Below are 20,621 nucleotides of genomic sequence, written 5' to 3'. Positions count from 1 at the left end.
TTAAAATACTTTTTACATGACTGAGTCCAATCAGGAGGGGAAAGCCACAGAGTAATTTGAATAGGAACATTTAATATAAAGAATTGGTAACTATAACATGAAATGGGAATAGCAAGACATTGGCTGGGAAGAAGGGGATAGAACTCTAATGAACAGGAATCACAGATAAAAGGAGCAATCACTTCCTCTTCCTCAGAGAGCACAGCCCTGAATAGAATCTTTTCTAAAGTCTCTAGGCTTGCTCAAATTACTGTTCATTTGTGCACGGCATCCTTGTTGAGGCAGTTCCCTTTTATTTCCTGATAACAAGGCTGGATGTACACTGGTTCCTACATCCAGTTAGTGAGAACCTGGGAATCCATATAGAAATCCAAGCCATTGCTAGATTACTTGTCTTAGAATTTTTCTTTTGGTTAATTGGGAGAGTACTTCTAGGAGGCTGACATTTATATTTTCTTGGAATATAGAATTTTTGAATACTTCCACTCTTTTGTCTTTAAGAAAAATCTGTTCTTTTCATCTTATAAACACCCTCCCAGTTTCTCTATATTTATGAGTAATTCTTTGAAATGGGAAGATACATGTGCTGTAATGCTAGAAAGAAACAGTTAGAAAATAATATAGACCAAGATTATTTTAAGGAACCTAGTCTACCAAATATGAACTTAAACTGTGATTAATTAGGACTGATTATTTTATTTCCAAAGGGAGATTTAAACATTAACAAACTTTTTAGGAATAAACCCATTCATTCTGTTTATTTACTGTAATTCAAAATTTGATTCATGAAACTTTATAAATGTTGTTTGTTATAAAGTGAGGAGTATGTATACCTTTGGGCATTCTGACAGTTAATAGATTCTGTATAAAGCAATACTTGGACAATCTATGCTACCATATATTTTTCAAATGTAATAGTAAATGATGCATTTTTTGTTGGAGTTGAGTGAGTATGTATAATTCTTTTAAAGAAAAATATGTACCTTATGCTTTTAGGCTATAATATATTCTATTTTACATTATACAATATTACATATATAATATACATATTATATGCTACACATATATGTAATATATATTTCTGTGTTTTTTTAAAGACTTTATCCACTTTTAGAGAGAGGCGAAGGGAAGGAGAAAGGGAGAGAGATATCAATGTGTGGTTGCCTCTTTTGCACCCCCTACTGGGGACCTGCCCCACAACCCAGGCATGTGCCCTGACTGGGAATCAAACCTGTAACCCTTTGATTCACAGCCCATGTTCAATCCACTGAGCTGTACCAACCAGGAAAATACATTTCTATGTTAATTTTACTTATTTCAACATTTATGGGCTATATATTAATTAGGAAATTGGATGTATATAAATAATGGTAAATGCTAAATCTCTAAATAAGAGTGGTACATTGCAAAATTTAGTAACAGGCATTTTGATGCTACCGAGAGGAAATGAAATAATACTTTGAAGTATGGGATATGGTAACATGCTCAGGGAAGTTAATATTTTATGTCTGTCTGACATTTTTTGAGATGCTGCCTCCTGAATTCTTTTTTGGCTATATATATTTTAGCTCACTTTGTAAAACTTGTTAATTTTTTGTTTAAAAATATGTATCCCTGGCTGGCATAGCTCAGTGGATTGAGTGTGGGCTGTGAGCTAAAGTGCTGCAGGTTCGATTCCCAGTCAGGGTACATGCCTGGGTTGCAGGCCATGACCCCCAGCAACTGCACATTGATGTTTCTCTCTCTCTCTCTCCCTCTCTAAAAATAAATAAATAAAATCTTTAAAAAAAATATGCATTCAAGGTGAATTCAGGTTTAGGGCTTTGGTTTTTTTCAGGTAAACTGAACATTTGCATGTTTTTCCATTTTGTTATTGTGCCTTCCCATTGTTTCAAATGATCATTGTTTCAAATGATTCTCTTTTTATTCAGATCTTTTATTGTCTTGTCATAGATTCCTCATCTGCAGCATTGTAATTCGGGAGAATAACTGCACAGTGTTGAATACAGTTTGAATAGATTTATATTGACTGTGTTACTCTTCTTTTTTCCCTTGAATGTAATCCATATTTATTTTCACAGTTGCTGGTCCCAGATGTTAATGCTAAAACTCTTTGACTCAGGTGTAATTCTTTTATAAGATAGTTGTATTCTAGCAAAATGAAATTTGAGTATACGTAATTCCATTTACCTAATGACTTGTAGCAAGGGTGGCCAACACTCACTGCTCTAAATAACTTATTGGAATACAGCTACATACACATATGTAAACAGGCTATATTTGTGTTCATAATGTTTTTGTAACTGACTTAATACAAAGAAACTATATTTACTGAGAGTCCAATTGAACAGAACATAATATAAAGAAGTAATTTTTCTTCAGAGAAGTTCTTCATTTTATAGCAAAATACCATGCTTATGTTCTAGGTTCCTTAGACTCTAGGTCTATATTATTCATATAATTAATGCCAACTGTTGTAATAAATAGTCCCAAAGTGTCAGTGGCCTAATATAAAAATTTATATCTTGCTCTTGAAAAGAATGTATAGATTTTCTTGTTCAGGCAGCTTTCCTGAAGGGATCTTCTCTAAGCACTGACTCTTTGAGCATTTTAGGTACGTGGCCATGTGTGTGACCTTTTAAATGCCCAGAAACATGTGGGTGCTTTTCAAAACTCTTACTCCCCAAGCATCGTGCTTACCAGCCTTTCCTTCCAAGTTTTTTGGCTAGTCTGTTTTTTGCCCTCACTTCAACTGTCCTAGATGTGAGTGACTTGTACATTTGCCTTACATGTTTTTGACAAATGACTCCAGGTACCCCCTCAATCCTACCTGTGCACTGGGAGAGTTCCAAGTCCAATAAGACAAAGGCAAGCCCTTTGGTGACTTCAACCAGGTCACAAAACAAATATTAATTCTTTGAGAATAAAGTCTGTTCTGTTCTCTCTGATACTGGGTACCTGTACTGGGAATGTGAGCTGTTGTCTTAAAACCATCGTCCATGTGACGAGCACGGGACAGGACCAGAGTGAGTTAAAATGCCACAGACCTTCCTGACTGAAATTCAGCTATTTTTTCTCAACTAAATGTTTGCTGGGTTGTTACAAGCTTTCCATGTTTTTTCCAGAGTTCTGAAAAAGTTGGTCTTGCCAGGTTTTGCCAGTGTATTTGTAGTCTGCGGAGAGTTGAAGCATTGAGTTCTCTGTTCCACTATTTTTGCTGACATCTGGTCCTCAGATGTTTAAAGTTGGATAATGATTTTTATCCTGAGGACACCGGGCAAGGAGAGATGATGACGACAAGGACATGTCGCCCATTGGATACTAACGGAAGAGTATCCAGATGGAGCTGCATGGGAGGCAGTTGAAAGCCTGGGACTGGGGGGAAAGGCAGAGGTGTCAGGGTTTGAGATTAGGCTTTAGAGTTGGTGACATTGAACCACTGGAATTTAGAATTGAATTTGTAGAAAGGATAGCAAAGGGCTGCTGAGGCCTTAGGTTTGGAGTATGGTCTACAGTCATTGTGTAAAAGGAAACCTGTGAAGGTAGTGCGGTAGAACTTCTATTTTTCTTTTTCAAATGGGAAAAAATTAGTTTTGGAATTTGGTGTAAAGTAACAACATCTACTTGTGCCAATTCCTTTGTCAGCTCTTAAATAAATAGTGTACAGTCTATGGAACTCTACTTCACAATTAGCTGCTCTTGGTTGAGACTAGAGGAAGGAGCCACTACAATAGCAGCCTTCCTCTGCTTAGTTTTTTATCTAGTTTCCATCAAACTAGAGCTTTATTCTCTGCCGAATCAGCCTGAACAATTTCTTCTCATTCTTCTTTCCCTCTCAGTCTTCACTTCTCTCATATTCACCACTGTTTATTACAGGCCTATAGACATTAATGAAAAGGCAATGAATGAAATTTATCAAAAATTCCAATGTCCTTTGTCAATTTCCAGGGTGGAATACCAGAGACTTCAATTACTTGAAACTGCAAGAAAAAAACCCCAAAAACAAACAAAATAACCCCCAACTCCTTGAATTTCAAAAGTGTAATTTATAAATATAATATAGAATAAAGCATAGCCTCTTGGGAATTTCAAAATGATTTCTCTAGTAATTTACAAGTTATTTGTTTTTCAAAAATCAATCCATAATTAGACTATAAAAGAAAGGATATGATCAGGAAAGTTTTAATTGCTCCCTAAGTGTATTTTACCAAAGTAATATATTTTTTTAATTGGAAAAGGAGGGTACTATACTATAGGCTGTATTATTGAAAGTAGAAACGCTGAAAACATTTCCCCTTGCATACTGGTTTAGGTAATGTTAACAATTTGCCTGTCTACTAATGAAGTACAGAGATTTGAGGAAATTCTATTTAGAGTTAAATATTCAGTTGTGTGAATATGTGTTCTTTAAGACATTCCTGTTCTATTTATTGTATGAGGAAATAGTATAAAACTTATATCATCTATATGCAGTGGCGATTATGTACACACCTTGAAAACTGGTCTCATTACAAGGCCAGGGCCTAACTCAGTGAAATGGGGAAACTTGTTAAGGGATATAGGAGCATAAACCGTAGGGAGGTCAGCATGCCCACTTCTCTGCGTTTTCTTTTTCCCTCCCTCCCTCCCTCCCTCCTTCTTTCTCTCTCTCTCTTCCTTTCCTTCCCTTTCCCTCTCTCTCCCTCTTTCCCTCTGAATGTAATTTCAATTCGTTAACAGTTAAGGAGTAGTTACATTTATACAGTCCTAAAATTATTTTGGCCCTTTGAAGGCAACTGCAAGGCTGATGTGGCCCCCCGAGAAAAATGAGTTTGACACCCCTGCAGAGTTACAGGCTTGTGGTTAGACCAGGCAAAAGGTCGCTTTTCAGTGCCTGGGAAGTTTTGTAGATCAGTTAAATTCAGAATTCATAGCTGAAATTTAGAAGTGATTGAAGTATTGGGTTGGCTAAAAAGTTTTAGTTTTTTTCTGTATGATGGCTCTAGTAGTGTTTAGTTGTCTTTAACTTCATTTGAAACAATTTTGTTAGATTTTATTGACAGCTGTCATATCAGCATGCATTAAAAATATCAAAATTGGTGAATTTTGGTGCAGCCATTTTAATATTGAAGATGGAAGAAAATATGCAACATTTTCAGTGTATTATGCATTATTATTTCAAGAAAGGTAAAAACACAACTGAAACAAAAAAAACTGTGCAGTGTATGGAGAAGGTGCTGTGACTAATTGAACATGTCAAAAGTGTTTTGCAAAGTGTCTTGTACTATTAACATTTCAGCCAAATAATTCTTTGCTGTGGGGCTGTCTTATGCATTGGAAGACGTTTAGCAGCACCCCTGACCTCTCTCACTAGAAGCCAATAGTGGGAGATAGCGGACATACTCAAAGTATCCAAATCAATAAAGTTATTGGTGAGTCTTCATTTCCCGGAAAATGAGTCTCATTTTATGGAAAAAAACATGCAGGCTTTTTGGCCAACCCAGTGGTTTTAGTTGAATGGTTTTGTACATAGTTAATTCTGTTTATTTGACTTTGCTTCTAATTTTATTATTTTTTAAATATATTTTATTGATTATGCTATTACAGTTGTCCCATTTCCCCCCTTCATTCCCCCCACCCTGCACACCCTCTCCCATCCACATTCCCCCCTTTAGTTCATGTCCATGTGTCATAAGTTCTTTAGCTTCTACATTTCCCATACTATTCTTAGCCTCCCCCTGTCTATTTTCTACCTATTGTCTATCCTACTCATTCTCTATATCTTTTCCCCCTCTCTCCTCCTCCAATTGCCCTGTTGCTAACCCTCCATGTGATCTCCATTTCTGTGGTTCTGCTCCTGTTCTAGTTGTTTGCTTAGTTTGTTTTTGTTTTTGCTTTAGGTGTGGTTGTTAATAACTGTGAGTTTACTGTCATTTTACTGTTCATGTTTTTTATCTTCTTTTTCTTAAATAATTCCCTTTAACATTTCATATAATAAGGGCTTGGTGATGATGAACTCCTTTAACTTGACCTTATCTGGGAAGCACTTGATCTGCCCTTCCATGCTAAATGAAAGCTTTGCTGGATAAAGCAATCTAGAATGTAGGTCCTTGCCTTTCATGACTTGGAATACTTCTTTTCAGCCCCTTCTTGCCTGTAAGGTCTCTTTTGAGAAATCAGCTGACAGTCTTATGGGAACTCTTTGTAGGTAACTGTCTCCTTTTCTCTGGCTGCTTTTAAGATTCTCTCCTTATCTTTTATCTTAGGTAATGTAATTATGATGTGCCTTGGTGTGTTCCTCCTTGGGTCCAACTTCTTTGGGACTCTCTGAGCTTCCTGGACTTCCTGGAAGTCTATTTCCTTTGCCAGAATGGGCAAGTTCTTCTTTATTATTTGTTCAAATAACTTTTCCACTTGGAATATTGGAATATCCACTTGGATACTAGAATGTTTAAAGATGTCCTGGAGGTTCCTAAACCTCTCCTCATTTTTTTTTGAATTATTTCTCCATTCTTTTCTGATTGGATGTTTCTTTCTTCCTTCTGGTCCACACCGTTGATTTGAGTCCCAGTTTCCTTCCTATCACTATTGGTTCCCTGTACATTTTCCTTTATTTCACTTAGTGTGGCCTTCATTTTTTCATCTTATTTGTGACCAAATTCAACCAATTCTGTGAGCATCCTGATTACCAGTGTTTTGAACTGTGCATTTGATAGATTGGCTATCTCTTCATCACTTAGTTGTATTTGTTCTGGTGCTTTGATCTGTTCTTTCATTTGGGCCATTTTTTTTTGTCTTGATGTGCCTGTTACGTAGTGCGGGGCAGAGCCTTAGGTGTTCACCAGGGCAAGGCAATCCAATGGCTGGGTTGTGAAGCTATATGTGGGAGAGTGGTCCAAGAGGGAGCAGTGATGCTTGTTCTGCTCTCTCTCTGATTTCAGTCCCTTCCGCCACTCCCCCCAAGCAAACTGGGCCCTTCTGGTGCTGACTTCCATGTGGGTGGGCTTGTGTATCTTCTAGGACCCTGGGGGTCTCTCCAATGAACTCTCCTGTGAGGCTGGGAGTCTCTCTCAGCACCTCAACGCCCACAAATATTTTCAGTCTGTGTTTTGAGGCTTTATTTCCCCATGTTGGAACTCTGGGTTGCGTGGTCTGTCTCGCTCCCCAGTCTTGCCTGGTTTATCTGCATGCAAATGTGGGACCACCCAGTCTGCCAGCCACCTTGCTTGCCATGCCCACCCACAGTCAGCCGCCTCTCTGGGTCCAACTGCTGCTGCCTTGCCTGTCGGGGGTCTGCCAGCCACCGCTTTGCCACGACCCCTCTCCACCTGGCTAACTGACTCTGCCCCTCCTACCTGTCTGGATGAATGTTTCTATATTAACTCCTTGGTTGTCAGGCTTCCATACAGTTCAATTTTCTGTCAGTATTGGGTTTTTTTGTTTCTAAATTGTTGTCCTTATTTTGGTTGTGGGAGAAGGCACAGTGTGTCTACCTACACTTCCATCTTGGCTGGAAGTCCCTAGTTTTATTTTTTAAATTACATGTTTTATATAGGTGTGTGTATATTTTAGTTAATGGAAAAAAGTTCAAACATACACAGATGTAGAGAGAACGTAGTGAACGATCACGTACCCATCACTCGGTTCCAGCATGTATCAATTCACAGTCAGTCTTGTTTCATCTGTGCCCCCGGCTGCATCTCCCCTCGCCTCTGAGTTCTTTTTAAGCAAATAGCAAACTTATACTTTTATTCACAAATATTTCAGTATTTATTTCTAAAAGAGACTCTTTAAAATTATTTCCATAATACAGTACTGTTATTAATTACATCTCCAAAATTAACTATTTCTTAGTATCATCAAACATCCAATCAGTGCTTAAGATTTCCTGATTGTCTTTTTTTAACAGTATTTTTAAGAATCCCCCCAAAAATGATATAATTGTAATTAGTTGCCTGTTAAGTCTTTTTGGAATAATAAAAATTAGCTTTTTACTTTGTGTTAATTTCACACCTACAGAAGAGTGGCAAAAATAGTACATCTTCCCTACATGTTAACATCTTACATAATTATAGTACCATTATCAGAACTAAGAAATTAACATGGTACAATATTACTAACTATTTTAGTATATTCAGTTTTACCATTTTTTACACTAATGTTCTTTTTCTGTTCTAGGGCCTGATTCAATATTCCACCTGTCATGTGATTGTCATGTTGCCTTAGTTTCCTCTAATACAGGACAGTTCGTTAGTCTTTCTGTATTTTTCATGACATTAAACCTTTTGAAGACTCCTGGTCAGTGATTTTGTAGAGTGTCTTTTAATTGAGGTTTGTCTGATGTTTTTTATGATTAGGCTGAGGTTGAGTGTTGTTGAAAGAACATGCTGAGGTGATATACTATTCTCAGTGCGTGATTATTGGGGTGCATGCCATCAATGTCACTTGGTAGTGGGGATCTTAACCTTGATCATTTGGTTAAGGCAGTGTCTTCTTGGTTTCTGCACTGTGGAGTTGTTCACCTGTCCTTTATTAGCTCTAAGACTGAGGTTGCTTTTGTAGTTTTATAGTCTGGGTTTTGCTGACTGTATTTCCCTAGTGAAATTTAACATATTATAGATGCCCCTTGACCCAATAAACCCAGTGTAAGTTGAAGATACTGATGTGGAAAGTGCATTTAATACAGGTGTCCTACTGAACATCATAGTGTAGCCTCACCTAGCCTAAATGTACACAGATCACTTACATTAGCCCACAGTTGGGCAAAATCATCTAACACAAAGCCTATTTTATAATGAAGTGTTTAATATAGCATGTAATTTATGTAATTATGACTTGCTGCCTTCATGCTGGGCAATTACTCTTGGAGTAATTACCTTCCTCTTTTCTCCAGAAGCAGGGGACACAGATGGGTGATTTGTACAGTAGACATGATGGGATGGGAAGACACAGAACACAGTATCCAGAAAGCACTGGTGACACAGTACATGACAGAGCACTGGTTGTTTGCCATTGAGTGTGTGGCTGATGGGAGCTGTGGCTGCTGCTGCTCAGAATCATGACAGTGTTGGACTGCACTGCACTAGCCCTGGAAACTGTAAAAATTCAAAATTTGAAGTATGGTTTCTACTACATGCATATCGCTTATGCACTATGGTAAAGTTGAAAAATCATAAGTCGGGAACTGTGTTCTGTAAATTGGATTAGATGATGTTATTCCCTTAGTTTAATTAATTCCCAAAGCTGTTAAAGCAAATCTAATGCAGTTCATCTTTAGTCTTTAAAAAAGCCTGTGCCATAGAAAAGTCAGTTTGTTGATACTTTTCTGTAGAGATAATTTTAATAAACTATTTTTATCTTTTACATACATTAGAATCTGTTAGAATATGACTTTATATATTTTGTTACCAGCAATTTAGTGGTATCAATTGGATTCAGGCTATAAACAAGTTTAATATATAAATAGAGAATTTGAAAGTACAGTGAAGGCAGAACCAGTCTTCCAAATATTTCCAGTTCTTCTGTTACTTGTAAATCAGTACTACAGGCCCTCTACCTTTTCAAAAATTTTAGTGAGAAACAATTAGTTAGCCACACTTAATTTTCCTTTTGGTAACAATGTAAGTTGTTACTGAAGTATGAAGTTTAGTTTTTCCTATTAGAAGACTTCCCTAATATTGTATTTCTATAATTATATTTCTGTAGTTTACTGCCCTTTAGTTTTCTGGAAATGCTGCAACAAATTAGCAACTTGGTAGCTCAAAACAACAGAAACTTAATCTCTGATGTTCTGGAGGCCAGAAGTGTAGGTCACAGTGTAGAAGGCTCTTGGGGAGAGCCTGTACCTTGTTCTTCCAGTTTCTGGTGGCCGCAGCGCTCCAAACTTTGTCTCCATCTTCACATCCCCTTCTCCTCTGGTGGGTCTCATTTCTCCCGACCTCTCCTATATGAACATTATTGTGGTATTTAGTGCACACCAGAATAATCTCCTCATCACAAGATCCTTAAATTCACCTGCAAATCTTTTAACATACACAGGCTCCAGGAGTTATTAGGGCTTGATACCTCTAGGGGACACCATTCAGACCGCTATCCCGCTCTCACCACACTCAAAGCCTCTGTCTTTGATGACTTTCCACTACCTGAAGCTGCTACTTAACCTGAGGCAGCACTGCATTCTTTTTGGTTCAGGAGATCAGTCATCAAAGTCTTCTAACTTGAGGAGAATTCTGGGGCAACTTGATTCTTCAAGGCTAGCATGATCAAAGCTTAAAACCAAAGGACGCTGTAGCTCATGTGCTGCATTCTTCTATTCTAAGTCTCCTTCCTCCCTCTAGGTGCATTTCCATGGCAGGGTACCTAATCGGAAGATTCCTATTTTATTGCTGCCAGGGCCTGTTTGGGGACAACCTCATAATAGAGTCCTGAATATCTTGCCATTAGAGTAATGTGGAAAGTATACGGGGCAGAGGAATAGGCAATGGGAGGGCGGTTCTTTTTTCTTTTTGTCTTTCCACCCAAATTATTCATTGATCATTCCTCGTGGGTTTTCTTTTTTGCATTTCATCAAATCAATGTGATTTGATTCATTAGATTATTAAAATTTGAGATATAAATGACATACGACAATGTATTAGTTTTAGGTGTATGAGGTAATGATTTTATGTATGGATATATTGTGAAATGATTACCAGAATAAGTTAATATTCATCATCCTGTGTTTTGCTAATTTTAATGCATTGCCTTTTCTCTTGATTACATGTCACAGTTACTATTTCTTCATGTTTCTTGTAATTATGGATTTCCCCCTGACACTGTGAATGATAGATACTACATTGTAGAGACATTATTCCACTATGTTTTTCCAAAGTGCATTGATTTTCTTTTGTTTTATTAAGCTGTCAGCTTGGCAGAATTTAGATTCCAAACTTTGTGCTCCCTTCGACATGAAGCAGCTGAAATATCTAGTCAGTTATTTTTTCCATAGCTGGGCTGCCTAAGTCTGTCCTGAGCCACGCCCAGGTGAGTGGTTAGCCAGAGATTTTGGCAGATTTTACTTGCACAATTTAGGGTTCCCCTCCTGTAGCTTTTTTCCCCCTGAAATTTCCAATACCCTTTTTCCAACTGCTGTGGTTTTCCCACACTGTCCTCTGATTCCTCTGCCACCACCCAGTACCAGCTGCAATCTTCCTCACAAAAAGCCGTAACAATGGGGTCTGACCCAGTGATCTCTGCCATTCTCTGAGGAGTCAGCTCTTTTCTACCTTTTGTTTGACTCTGGTTCTCCAGTGCCTCGGGATTGTTTATGTTCTGACCAGAATTTATACCCCAAACTTTTCTTACCAAACAAACTGTGCTCATTAAGCAATAAGTCGTTTCCCCAGCCCCTGGTAACTGTCTATAAACTTGCCTAGTCTACGTATTTTATATAAGTGGAATCCTACAGTATTGTTCTTTTGTGTCTGGCTTATTTCCCTTCGCATAATGATTTTAATTTTTATCCATGCTGTAGAATGTATCAGAACTTCATTCCTTTTTACGGGTGAAGAATTTAACACTGTATATCTCTACCACATCTTGCTTATCCACTCATCTGTTGATGGACACCAGGTGTTTGCACATAATTGGCTGTTGTGAATAATGGTGCTGGGAACATGGTGCACAACTATCTGTTTGAGAGCCTCCTTTCCTTTATTTTGGGTATATACCTGTGACGAAATTGCTGGCTCAATGATACGGTAATTCTTTGACTTTCTGAGGGACTGCCAAACTTGTGTTGCACATCGGCTGTGTACCACTTTACATCCCATCAGCAGTGTATCGACATGAGGGTTCCCATTACTTCAGTTCTCGCCAACACTGGGTATTTTCCTTTTATTACCTTTGTTATTATTAGAGCCACCCCAGTGGGTGTGAAGTGGTATTTCGTTGTGGTTCTGATTTGCGTCTCCCTGATGACTAGTGATGTCCACTGTCTTCTCACGTGCTTGTTGGGCATTTGCACGCCTTCCTCGGAGCCATGCCTGCTCAAGCCTCTGCCCACTTTAAAACTGGACTGTTTGTCTTTTTGTCACTGAATTGTAGGAGTTCTTTATGTATTCTGGCTATTAAAACCCTTGTCAGATACATAGTTTGCATATGTTTTTCCCATTCTGTAGTTTGTCTTTTCACTTTCTTAATAGTGTCCTCTGTTACACAAAAGTTTTTAAATTTTGAAGAATCCCAGTTTAGCTTTTCTTTCACTGCTCAAGCTTTTAGTGTCATATCTAAGAATCTGTTGTTAAATCCAAGGTCCCCAAGATTTACTCTTCTTTTCTTTTAGGCATTCTATGGTTTTAGGTCTTCCATCCATTTAGTGTTAATTTTTGTCTGCCATGGGAGGGAGGGCTCCAGTTTCTCTCTCTGCACATGGAAACGCAGCTGCCCAGCCCTGTCTGTGGGGGGGCTGTTCTTACCTCGTCAAGCTGGCCTGACATCCATGTGGCACATCAGCTGGTCTGTGTGTAAGGGTTCATTTCTGGACTCTCCATTCTATTCCATTTGTCTATGTGTTTCTCTGTTTTTGATTACTTATAGTATTTTTTTTGGTAAGTTTTGAAAGTAGGCACTGTGCATGCTCCAACTTTGTTCTTTTTCAAGGTTGTTTTGGCTATTTAGGGCCTCTCAAAATTCCATATGAATGTAAGTATTGGTTTTCCCATTTCTACAAATGAATAACTTTGGCAAAACCTACTTTTTGGATTCTGTTTGCTTTGGAGCTTCATCCCTGTCCACAGACATTTAGTTCATTGACTATTAATGGATTATAATTAAATATCTGATTAAACCCCAGTGTAATGGTCCTTTCTCCGATTGAGACTAGACAGTTTTCAATTTTTTTTGCTTTAACAAGCAATGCCACAATGAACATTCTTGTGCATGCTACTTGTTTATATGTCTGAAAGGTTCTTTAAGACAATAGTTTTCAGCTCAGGACAGTTTTGGCTGACAAGGATCACTTGGCAATGTTTGGAGACATCTTTGATTATCCAGACTGAGGGGGAGGGATGCCACAGGCATCTAGTGGATAGAGACAAGCCAAGAGATGCCATGAAACATCCTATAATGCAACAGACTCCCACCACAAAGTGTCCAATTTGTTAATAGTGCCAAGGCTGAGAAACCTCCGGGGCATGCATTTAGAAGTGGGAGTCATAAAACTTAAGGTGTGAGCAGGGTTTTGGGGTGTTTTTTTTTGGGGGGGGGTGTTATATGGAATGGATTTCTGTAAATCATGAAAATATTTCCAATACAAGTAAAGGTTTGGACTGTCTGGAACTAAAGTTTCTTTGGTGATGCTGGCAGTTTTAAGCAATTTAATTATCTTAACCTACATAGAATAACATTATCTAGAGTTAATGAACTCATTCACTTAACCATATAGTCTTTTAACTTCATGAATTGAAATACATTGGTACTTTCTGCCTGATTAAAAGACTAATTCTGAGTGAGAATCTGCTTCAAAAAAGTGTCACTTAAGGCAATGATAAGTTGGAATATTAGGCTGAAGATACTGACAGAATGAGAGAAAAATTATAGAATGAGAAGTGTAGAATTTTTAAAAATCCTCACCCAAAGATACATTTATTGATTTTAGAGAGAGGAAAACGTCGACGTGAGAGAACACCAGTCAGCTGCCTCCCGCACGCACCCCGGCCAGGAGTCAAACCCACAGCCTTTCGGGGTCGATGCTCCAACCAGCTGCACCCCTCAGCCAGGGCTAGAATTTTTCCCTGACCAAGATGGTTGTTAAATATGAAGGTTTAATGTTGCAAAGTTTCTTTTTTCCTCTAGTGTGATTTAAATTAGTTTTTAAATCGAAGACACAGGTGAACTTAGTACATTTTGAGACCCACTTTTAAACCTATCAGAATCCTGGTGACCGCTTTTAAAATCTCACGGCATCCACGGCCCCAGAACAGCGCCCTGCTTGTGTGCATACAATTCGGGTCTGATTTCTGGTTGCTTCACACACACTCCTGAAGCCCGCCTGTGGACCACTCTCACTCCCTGCCCAGCTTTCTAGGTTAAGGCCTTTTCTAAAAGTCTATTACAATGCAAAAAAATAAGATACTGAAGTTATCACTGACTAGCAAAGACATGGCTATAGTATCATTTGTATCTGTTTCGTCGAAGGCAGAGGACTCATAATGGAGAAAAATAGGTACTTGGAAGTAGAACTGTTCAAGTCCTCCAACATTAAATGAGTGAATACAGATCTTAATTTAATTTTATATCTGTAATCTTCATTTTTCTCTCTTTTTACTAGGCGTATGCAGCAGTGCTATGGCAACAATCTAAGGAAAACAGACAAAACTCAACCGAGAAACCATGCTTTGGGATCGCCCTGCCAGAAGAAAAACTTAATGACTTTCGGGATGAACAAATAGGACAGCTGCAGGAGCTGATGCAGGAGGCCACTAAACCCAACAGGCAGTTCAGTATCTCTGAGTCTAGAAAACCGGAATTTTAGTCTGTACAATAAAGCTTCACAAAGCAGTTGAAGTTCAGAACCCCTTATTTTAACTATCATTGGTTTTTAAAATTTATTTCTTCAGCTCTTGGACTTTGAGAGTACCTGGTGTTAATGAATTACATTTTGTTATTTGAGGGTGTTATGAATGTTCTCTGTAACGTATAGATGAAGTTCACCAGTGGACAGAACTTTACATTATTGAGGTAAGTAACAGTACTTGCTGGATGGGATTTGATTTTTGGACTAAATAAGGAAGAATATCTCCAAACAAGAAAAACCTGTGGAATTTTGCCAGAATATTTTTATATATAAATTTGTTTTTAATGCTATCCTTGTTCAAGTATTAGCCTTGTGTTTTTAGCATCATCAGATAAGTATATCATGATAATATAGATGTGAAATTTTCAAAAGATTTTTAATTACACTATCATCCTGAAAGTTTAATCATTTCTACTTTCATAATACATGTGCTTTGAAATGTCCCTTCTCCCTGAGTCATTGTTTATTTATAATGAAAGGTTAAAAAGAAGCTTTCAGGTTTAGTATTACTCTGTCATTTGTGTAATAGGTTATACAACATATAATGCATTTCTACAGTATTTGTTAATAACTGATGACCCCTTAAAATAATCTGTAGTTATCTTGAGAATCTCATTTATTGACTGTTTGGGGAGATAAGATGAAAAAAATTGAATGGTAATTCCATTCACATCCTAAAATATTTATGAATTTTAAAAAATTACAAACTAAAACAACTTATATTTTTATTTCATGTTACCTTGAGATTATTTTTATTTCATGTTACCTTGAGATCTTTGAAGTGATCATTTTTCAGGGGCAACTACATTTATATCATCAGGCTTTTCACCCCCAATTTTATTGAAAAATAATTGACACATCACTGCATGTGTTTAAGGTATACAGCATATGTCAGCTCTTTAAAAATTGATTTGTATTTGTTCCTGTGAGGTTTGATAGCATTAACTATTCTTTACTGCTTTTAAACCACTCCTACTTGGTTTGTGTACTGCCTAACTCTCCTTTAGGTTATAATTTTTCTATTTCCTGTTTTTAAAAATTCTGATGTTCTCTGGGATTTCATCTCTAGGAATCTTACTTTGCACATCCATTGCTGCAAATATTAGCTATACTCTTCATCTATAAAACGAACCAAAATCTCACTTCTGAACTTCAGATCTCTGTTTGAAATTCTGTTTGGATTTTCTGGTTCATTTATAATCAAACTTACTTTTCTCCCCTTTTCAGTGAGTGCATAATATTAACATATACCCAGTTCACCAGTTCAGAATTCTATAATTCAGCCTAGATCTCACCATTTCCCTAGAGGTCTCCTCATTATTCGGCATTTCCAGCAACTCCATGAGGTTGGTGCTTTGCAAAATGGCCATAGTTCTCTACCACCCCTGGTGCTCATGCTCTTTTGCAATATGAATTCACAGTTCCTTCCATCAAGAATTCTATCCATTTTCCAATTCTTCAAACATGTACTGGCCTTGTTTTTTGATTTGCTCAAAAGAATGTGGGTGGTGACATTATGCAAAATAGGGGGACTAAGCTTCAGAGTCTTGTACACTTACACCTGCACTTGGGAAACTTACCCAGCTGCCTGCCATGTGAACAAGCTTTGGAGGACGCTAGGGTCACAAATAATCTCCCTAGGACACGGATGCCTCATGTTTAATAGACTCTGACTGGCATCATAAATGAAAGGCAGCAAAGACCACCAGAAAACAACTTTAGAATTAGCACATACATAATATAAAACAATTGTTTTCTTTAAATATAGAAGTCAAGTTTGAAGATATCTACAGGAAACAAAGCATATGAAAAAACAACCAAAGAGAAGTTCTAGAAATGGACAATAGAATGACTAAGTCAATGGGCAGGTTTAACAGAAGAGTGGATGGCCCTGAAAAGAGAATTAATGACTGGAAACTGGGACAAGAGAAATTATCCAGAATGGATGTAGCATAGAAAAGGAGCCTGAGAAATAAGAAAGAGTGGAGGATGAAGCAAAGGGGTCTAATATGTACCCAATAGTAGTTTCTAATAGATAATGGGGCAGAAGCAATATTTGAAGTAATTGCTGAGATTTTTTCAAATCGGTAAAAAATACCAATCTACGCATTTATCCCAAACAGAATCTTCGTGAAACAGTAGAATGATAAAGACAAAAACTTATAAAAGCAGCCAAAACAAAAGCCACACCTACCCTTCCAAAAGCAGTCTCAGCTAGACTTTTCTTTAGCTGGCTTCTCAACAGCCAGCTGAATGGCTGTCTCTAATACGTGGGAAGAAAATGACTTCCAACTTCAAGTTCTGTACTTACCAAATATATTTCAAGAATGACGGTGGACTAAAGACAGTTTCAGGCAATAAACATGAGCAGGTTGCCACCTGCAGGTTCTTACTAAAGGAAATTCCAAAGGATGTGCTGGATTTAGTGGAAAGTGATGAAAGAGAGAACCAAGATGCTTGTACATATCGATTAATCTAAAGGGACACTTACTATATAGAACAATAATTATGTTTCATGGGCTTAAACAAGTGAGAGGTTTTAAAATAAACAAGAATTATGTAAGTTGGTAGGGCAGTGATTGGAGTAACTGCTCTAAGTGCGGATGGTCTGAGAAGGAAGAAACTGATTACATGTAAATGTGATTTCTAGTGTATGACTCAACAAGTCTGAAAGGGAAATGATGGCAAAAGTTATACCAACCAAAAGTCAACTGACTTAGGTATATTAATAGCTAAAGAAAATTGTTAAGGCAGAAATATCATTAGAACCAAAGAAAGAAACTCCACGTAATGAAAGGTTCAGTTCACTGGGAGGGTCTCTGTGGATTGTTGCTGTGGAAATGAGTGATTAAGCAGCCCCGTATTTCAGGAAGGTAACACAGTTCCAAATAACACATGTGTCGGTCAAGAAACACAAGTAACCCGTGAATCTATAAGAAGTGCTAACTCGTCCTAGAATATAGATGGAACTGAACACAGTGAAATAATAAAATTAATGGATTGTAGCCAAAACAGTAGTTGGAGGAAATGGATAGCCCAAAATGTGTGTAGCAGAAAGGCTGCATATTAATAAGAAAAGCATCTATCTCAATAGAAGAACAGCATAAAATAACCTTAAAGGAAATAGAAGGAAATAAAGATTAGAACAGAAAGTAATAAAAAAATCAAAAGTTTATTCTTGGAAAAAGTCTTCACAGTGACAAACATCTGGCCAAGTTAACCAAGGAAAAGAGGAGTGGAAAAGGGGCAGAGCTGCTTATGTTCCTGCGGTGGATGTGATACCACGAACAATCTAGAGCCTAGAGCTGATAGATTTGTAACATGTATAAGAAATGGACACATTTTTATAAATATATAGCTTACCAAAATAAACAAAAGAATGGTTCTATAGCCATTAAGTTAATTGAATCAATACTCCTGGAAAGAAAATTCCAGGCAAAACAACTTTGGTGAGTACTGCCAAATATTCAAGAAATAAGTAATTCCAAATGTAAGCCCTTCCAGTGAATAGAAAAAGAAGGATACTCCCTAATTCATTTTATGAGACCAGCAAACACCTGATACCAAATGATAATATGTGAAAGGAAAACTACAGGCCAATTTCACTTAGTAACACAGATGCAAAATCCTAAGTTAAGAGCCACCCCTCCTTACCTGTGGCAGTTGATTCCAGAAGCCCCTGTGGATACCCAAGTTCATGGATGCCCAAGTCCCTTGCATAAAATTGCATAGTATTTGCATATAATCTAAACACATCTCATATTAAGTAATCTCTAGATAATACCTAATATACATCATATAAGTGTTTATATTGTTTAGAGAATGACAAGAATAAAAGTGTACATGTTCAGTACAGACACAACCACTGTAGGCGTAACTACACAGTACACATTAGCAACAACATAACTTTCTTCCCCTGATATTTTTGCTCTGCAGTTGGTTGAATCTGCAGATCTGGAACACACAGATATGAAGGGCTAACTGTATTCCGAACATCTAAAGAACTCCTGTATGTCAGTGAGTAAGATGTAAAATCCAATTCAACAAGAAATTCACAAATAAGGAAATCCACTTGGTCAGTAAACACTAAAAAAATACTTTGTCTCATTTTCAAGAGAGAAACACAAATACAAATCACAATGAGACCACATTGCACAACATCCAGATTGACTAAAATAAGGTGACAATAACAAGTGTTGACAAAGATAAGAAGTCATGGAAACTGCCTATCCTGCTAGTGGGAGTATACATTAGCACACCTTTTGAGAAAATAGTTTGACATTGTCTGATATATTTGAAGATGTTTATATTCTATAAATACTATTGCATTATGATGTGGTAATTGAGTACAAATTCTGCTGCCAACTACAGATTACTTAACATGATTAATAGGTTCTGTGACTAAGCAAAACAAAGTATAAATGAAACCAACTTTATCATAGGCTAATCAATAAAAATAAAAGTTAAGTTTCTATGGGACAAAACAACATTGAATGAAACAGTTATTCATGGACCTGCTGGACATGGACTTGAATACCATCTTTTTGATTCTATGACCTCGAGCATGTCACTATATAGATTTAAAAAAAATGATTTAGTCCACGCCCCCCTTCCCAAGAAGCAATGTTTGCCCTCAAAGGATTTTTGTGAGGATTGAATTAATCCATGTGAAGTGCTCAGAGCCGTACGTGGAACTCAATAAACACTATAAAGTACATGTTATTATCATTGTTATTGCTGTTATTGTTATTAACATTCACAGCCCACAAAATTACTCCTTCATATGTTCACTAGATGATCTTGTGTACTTGTGGAGAATTAAGATGCAAGAATGTTCATATAAGAATTACTGTAGCAGCTCTAAACCAGGAACACAGAGCAGATAAGTTATGGTGAGTCCTGTAGCAGTAAAACTGAGTGATCTGTGGCTTTTCATAACTACAGTACTGATTGAAAGAAAGAAGTCAACTACAAATACAGTATGAATCCATTTGTACCAAGTTCAAAAATACACAAAATCAAACCATATTGAGAGGGATGCAGATATTAGGGGTAAAACCATAAAGAAAACCAAGGAAACAACAGTCACAAAAATGGGGGATGGTTACCCTCTGGGGAGTGAATAAGGTTGTGATGGGGAATGGGCACTTGGGGGTCTTCTAGGGGGCTGGGTGGCAGTGTTCTATACTTTGGGTGGCATGTACATGGATGTTTGTTATTCTTGACAACCCTCCCCTCCATGGCATATTGAGCCGTATTAAAGAAGAGTATTTATTGAGTATGATGTTGGATTTTTAAAATTACAATACTGAGTGTCCACTAAAGTAGAAAAATATTTTACTCCAATTAAGGATGAACCACAGCTTTCCTTTTTCATTTAGCATAATTAGCTCCACTCTTTTAGCACAATCCAATTCTCCACAATTTCTGTCTATTCATAACATTTCATGAACTCGTTCAATATGTAACATAAGAACATATTGAACACCTGTTTGAGAGGGAAAATAAAGAGAATGGTCACATTGGTGTTTGCACTTGTTGCTTTATTTTTATAACACCATGTAACACTTTTCTTTCTAGACCTTGGCACCATCTTATGCTGATACGTTTGTTTGAAAGAAAAGTGGTTTTGCCGTGTGCAACACTGAGTGACTTGCCTTTTCCCTCTGGCTTCTTGGTAAGACACCTGCTAAAGGAAAGACTAGAGGACTGTGGTGATGTCTGTTAGATTCATACAAAATTGAAGAAGTTTATCTAGTCTAACTATGTTTCATCCTTTCCTTTTCAGAATTTATTTGATCAAGACATGCATCTTGACCCCCAAGATGAGTGAATTTGCAACACAAATGTACTTCTTTCTGCTAATTTTGTGTTCTGTGTATATCTAAGTCTGACAGAAATATACAGAAATGCTGGTGTCAGTTGGCAATTACGGGCTTAAATAAATGTCTTATTGTTATACAAATTTAAGATGAACTTGTGCTATTTTAGCAAAGAAATAAGAGTTCAGTGTTAGGTATCTGAAATAGTACACCCTTTTCAGGGTTCCAAATCATCTCACCGCAAAAACTAGTAAGATCTGAATGTT

General features: G+C 37.3%; 1 protein-coding gene and 1 long non-coding RNA gene across 3 annotated transcripts in view; one reads left to right on the top strand and one right to left on the bottom strand.

Moving 5' to 3' along the window:
* SDHAF3 (succinate dehydrogenase complex assembly factor 3) overlaps positions 1-20,498 on the top strand; it is a 51,469-nt gene extending 30,971 nt beyond the window's left edge. Inside the window, exons 2-4 of one of the 2 annotated variants that reach the window (XM_045826939.1) lie at positions 14,288-14,697; positions 20,114-20,210; positions 20,322-20,498. In XM_045826939.1, the coding sequence (XP_045682895.1) occupies positions 14,288-14,491 (204 nt within the window). In that variant the 3' untranslated portion in view covers positions 14,492-14,697; positions 20,114-20,210; positions 20,322-20,498. The remainder of the gene's footprint in view (positions 1-14,287; positions 14,698-20,113; positions 20,211-20,321) is intronic. The other variant, XM_045826940.1, reaches the window with a different exon arrangement.
* Positions 1-20,621, bottom strand: part of LOC123811038 — a 164,754-nt gene that overhangs the window by 42,331 nt on the left and 101,802 nt on the right. The window contains exon 2 of the long non-coding RNA XR_006784337.1: positions 9,825-9,922. This is a non-coding gene — a long non-coding RNA (uncharacterized LOC123811038). The remainder of the gene's footprint in view (positions 1-9,824; positions 9,923-20,621) is intronic.

The sequence above is a fragment of the Phyllostomus hastatus genome, unplaced genomic scaffold, assembly GCF_019186645.2.
Source record: "Phyllostomus hastatus isolate PE091 unplaced genomic scaffold, TTU_PhHast_1.1 phas_scaffold_78, whole genome shotgun sequence".
NCBI lineage: Eukaryota > Metazoa > Chordata > Mammalia > Chiroptera > Phyllostomidae > Phyllostomus > Phyllostomus hastatus.
The sequence above is the reverse complement of the archived record's forward strand: the minus strand, read 5'-3'. Positions and strand labels throughout refer to the sequence as shown.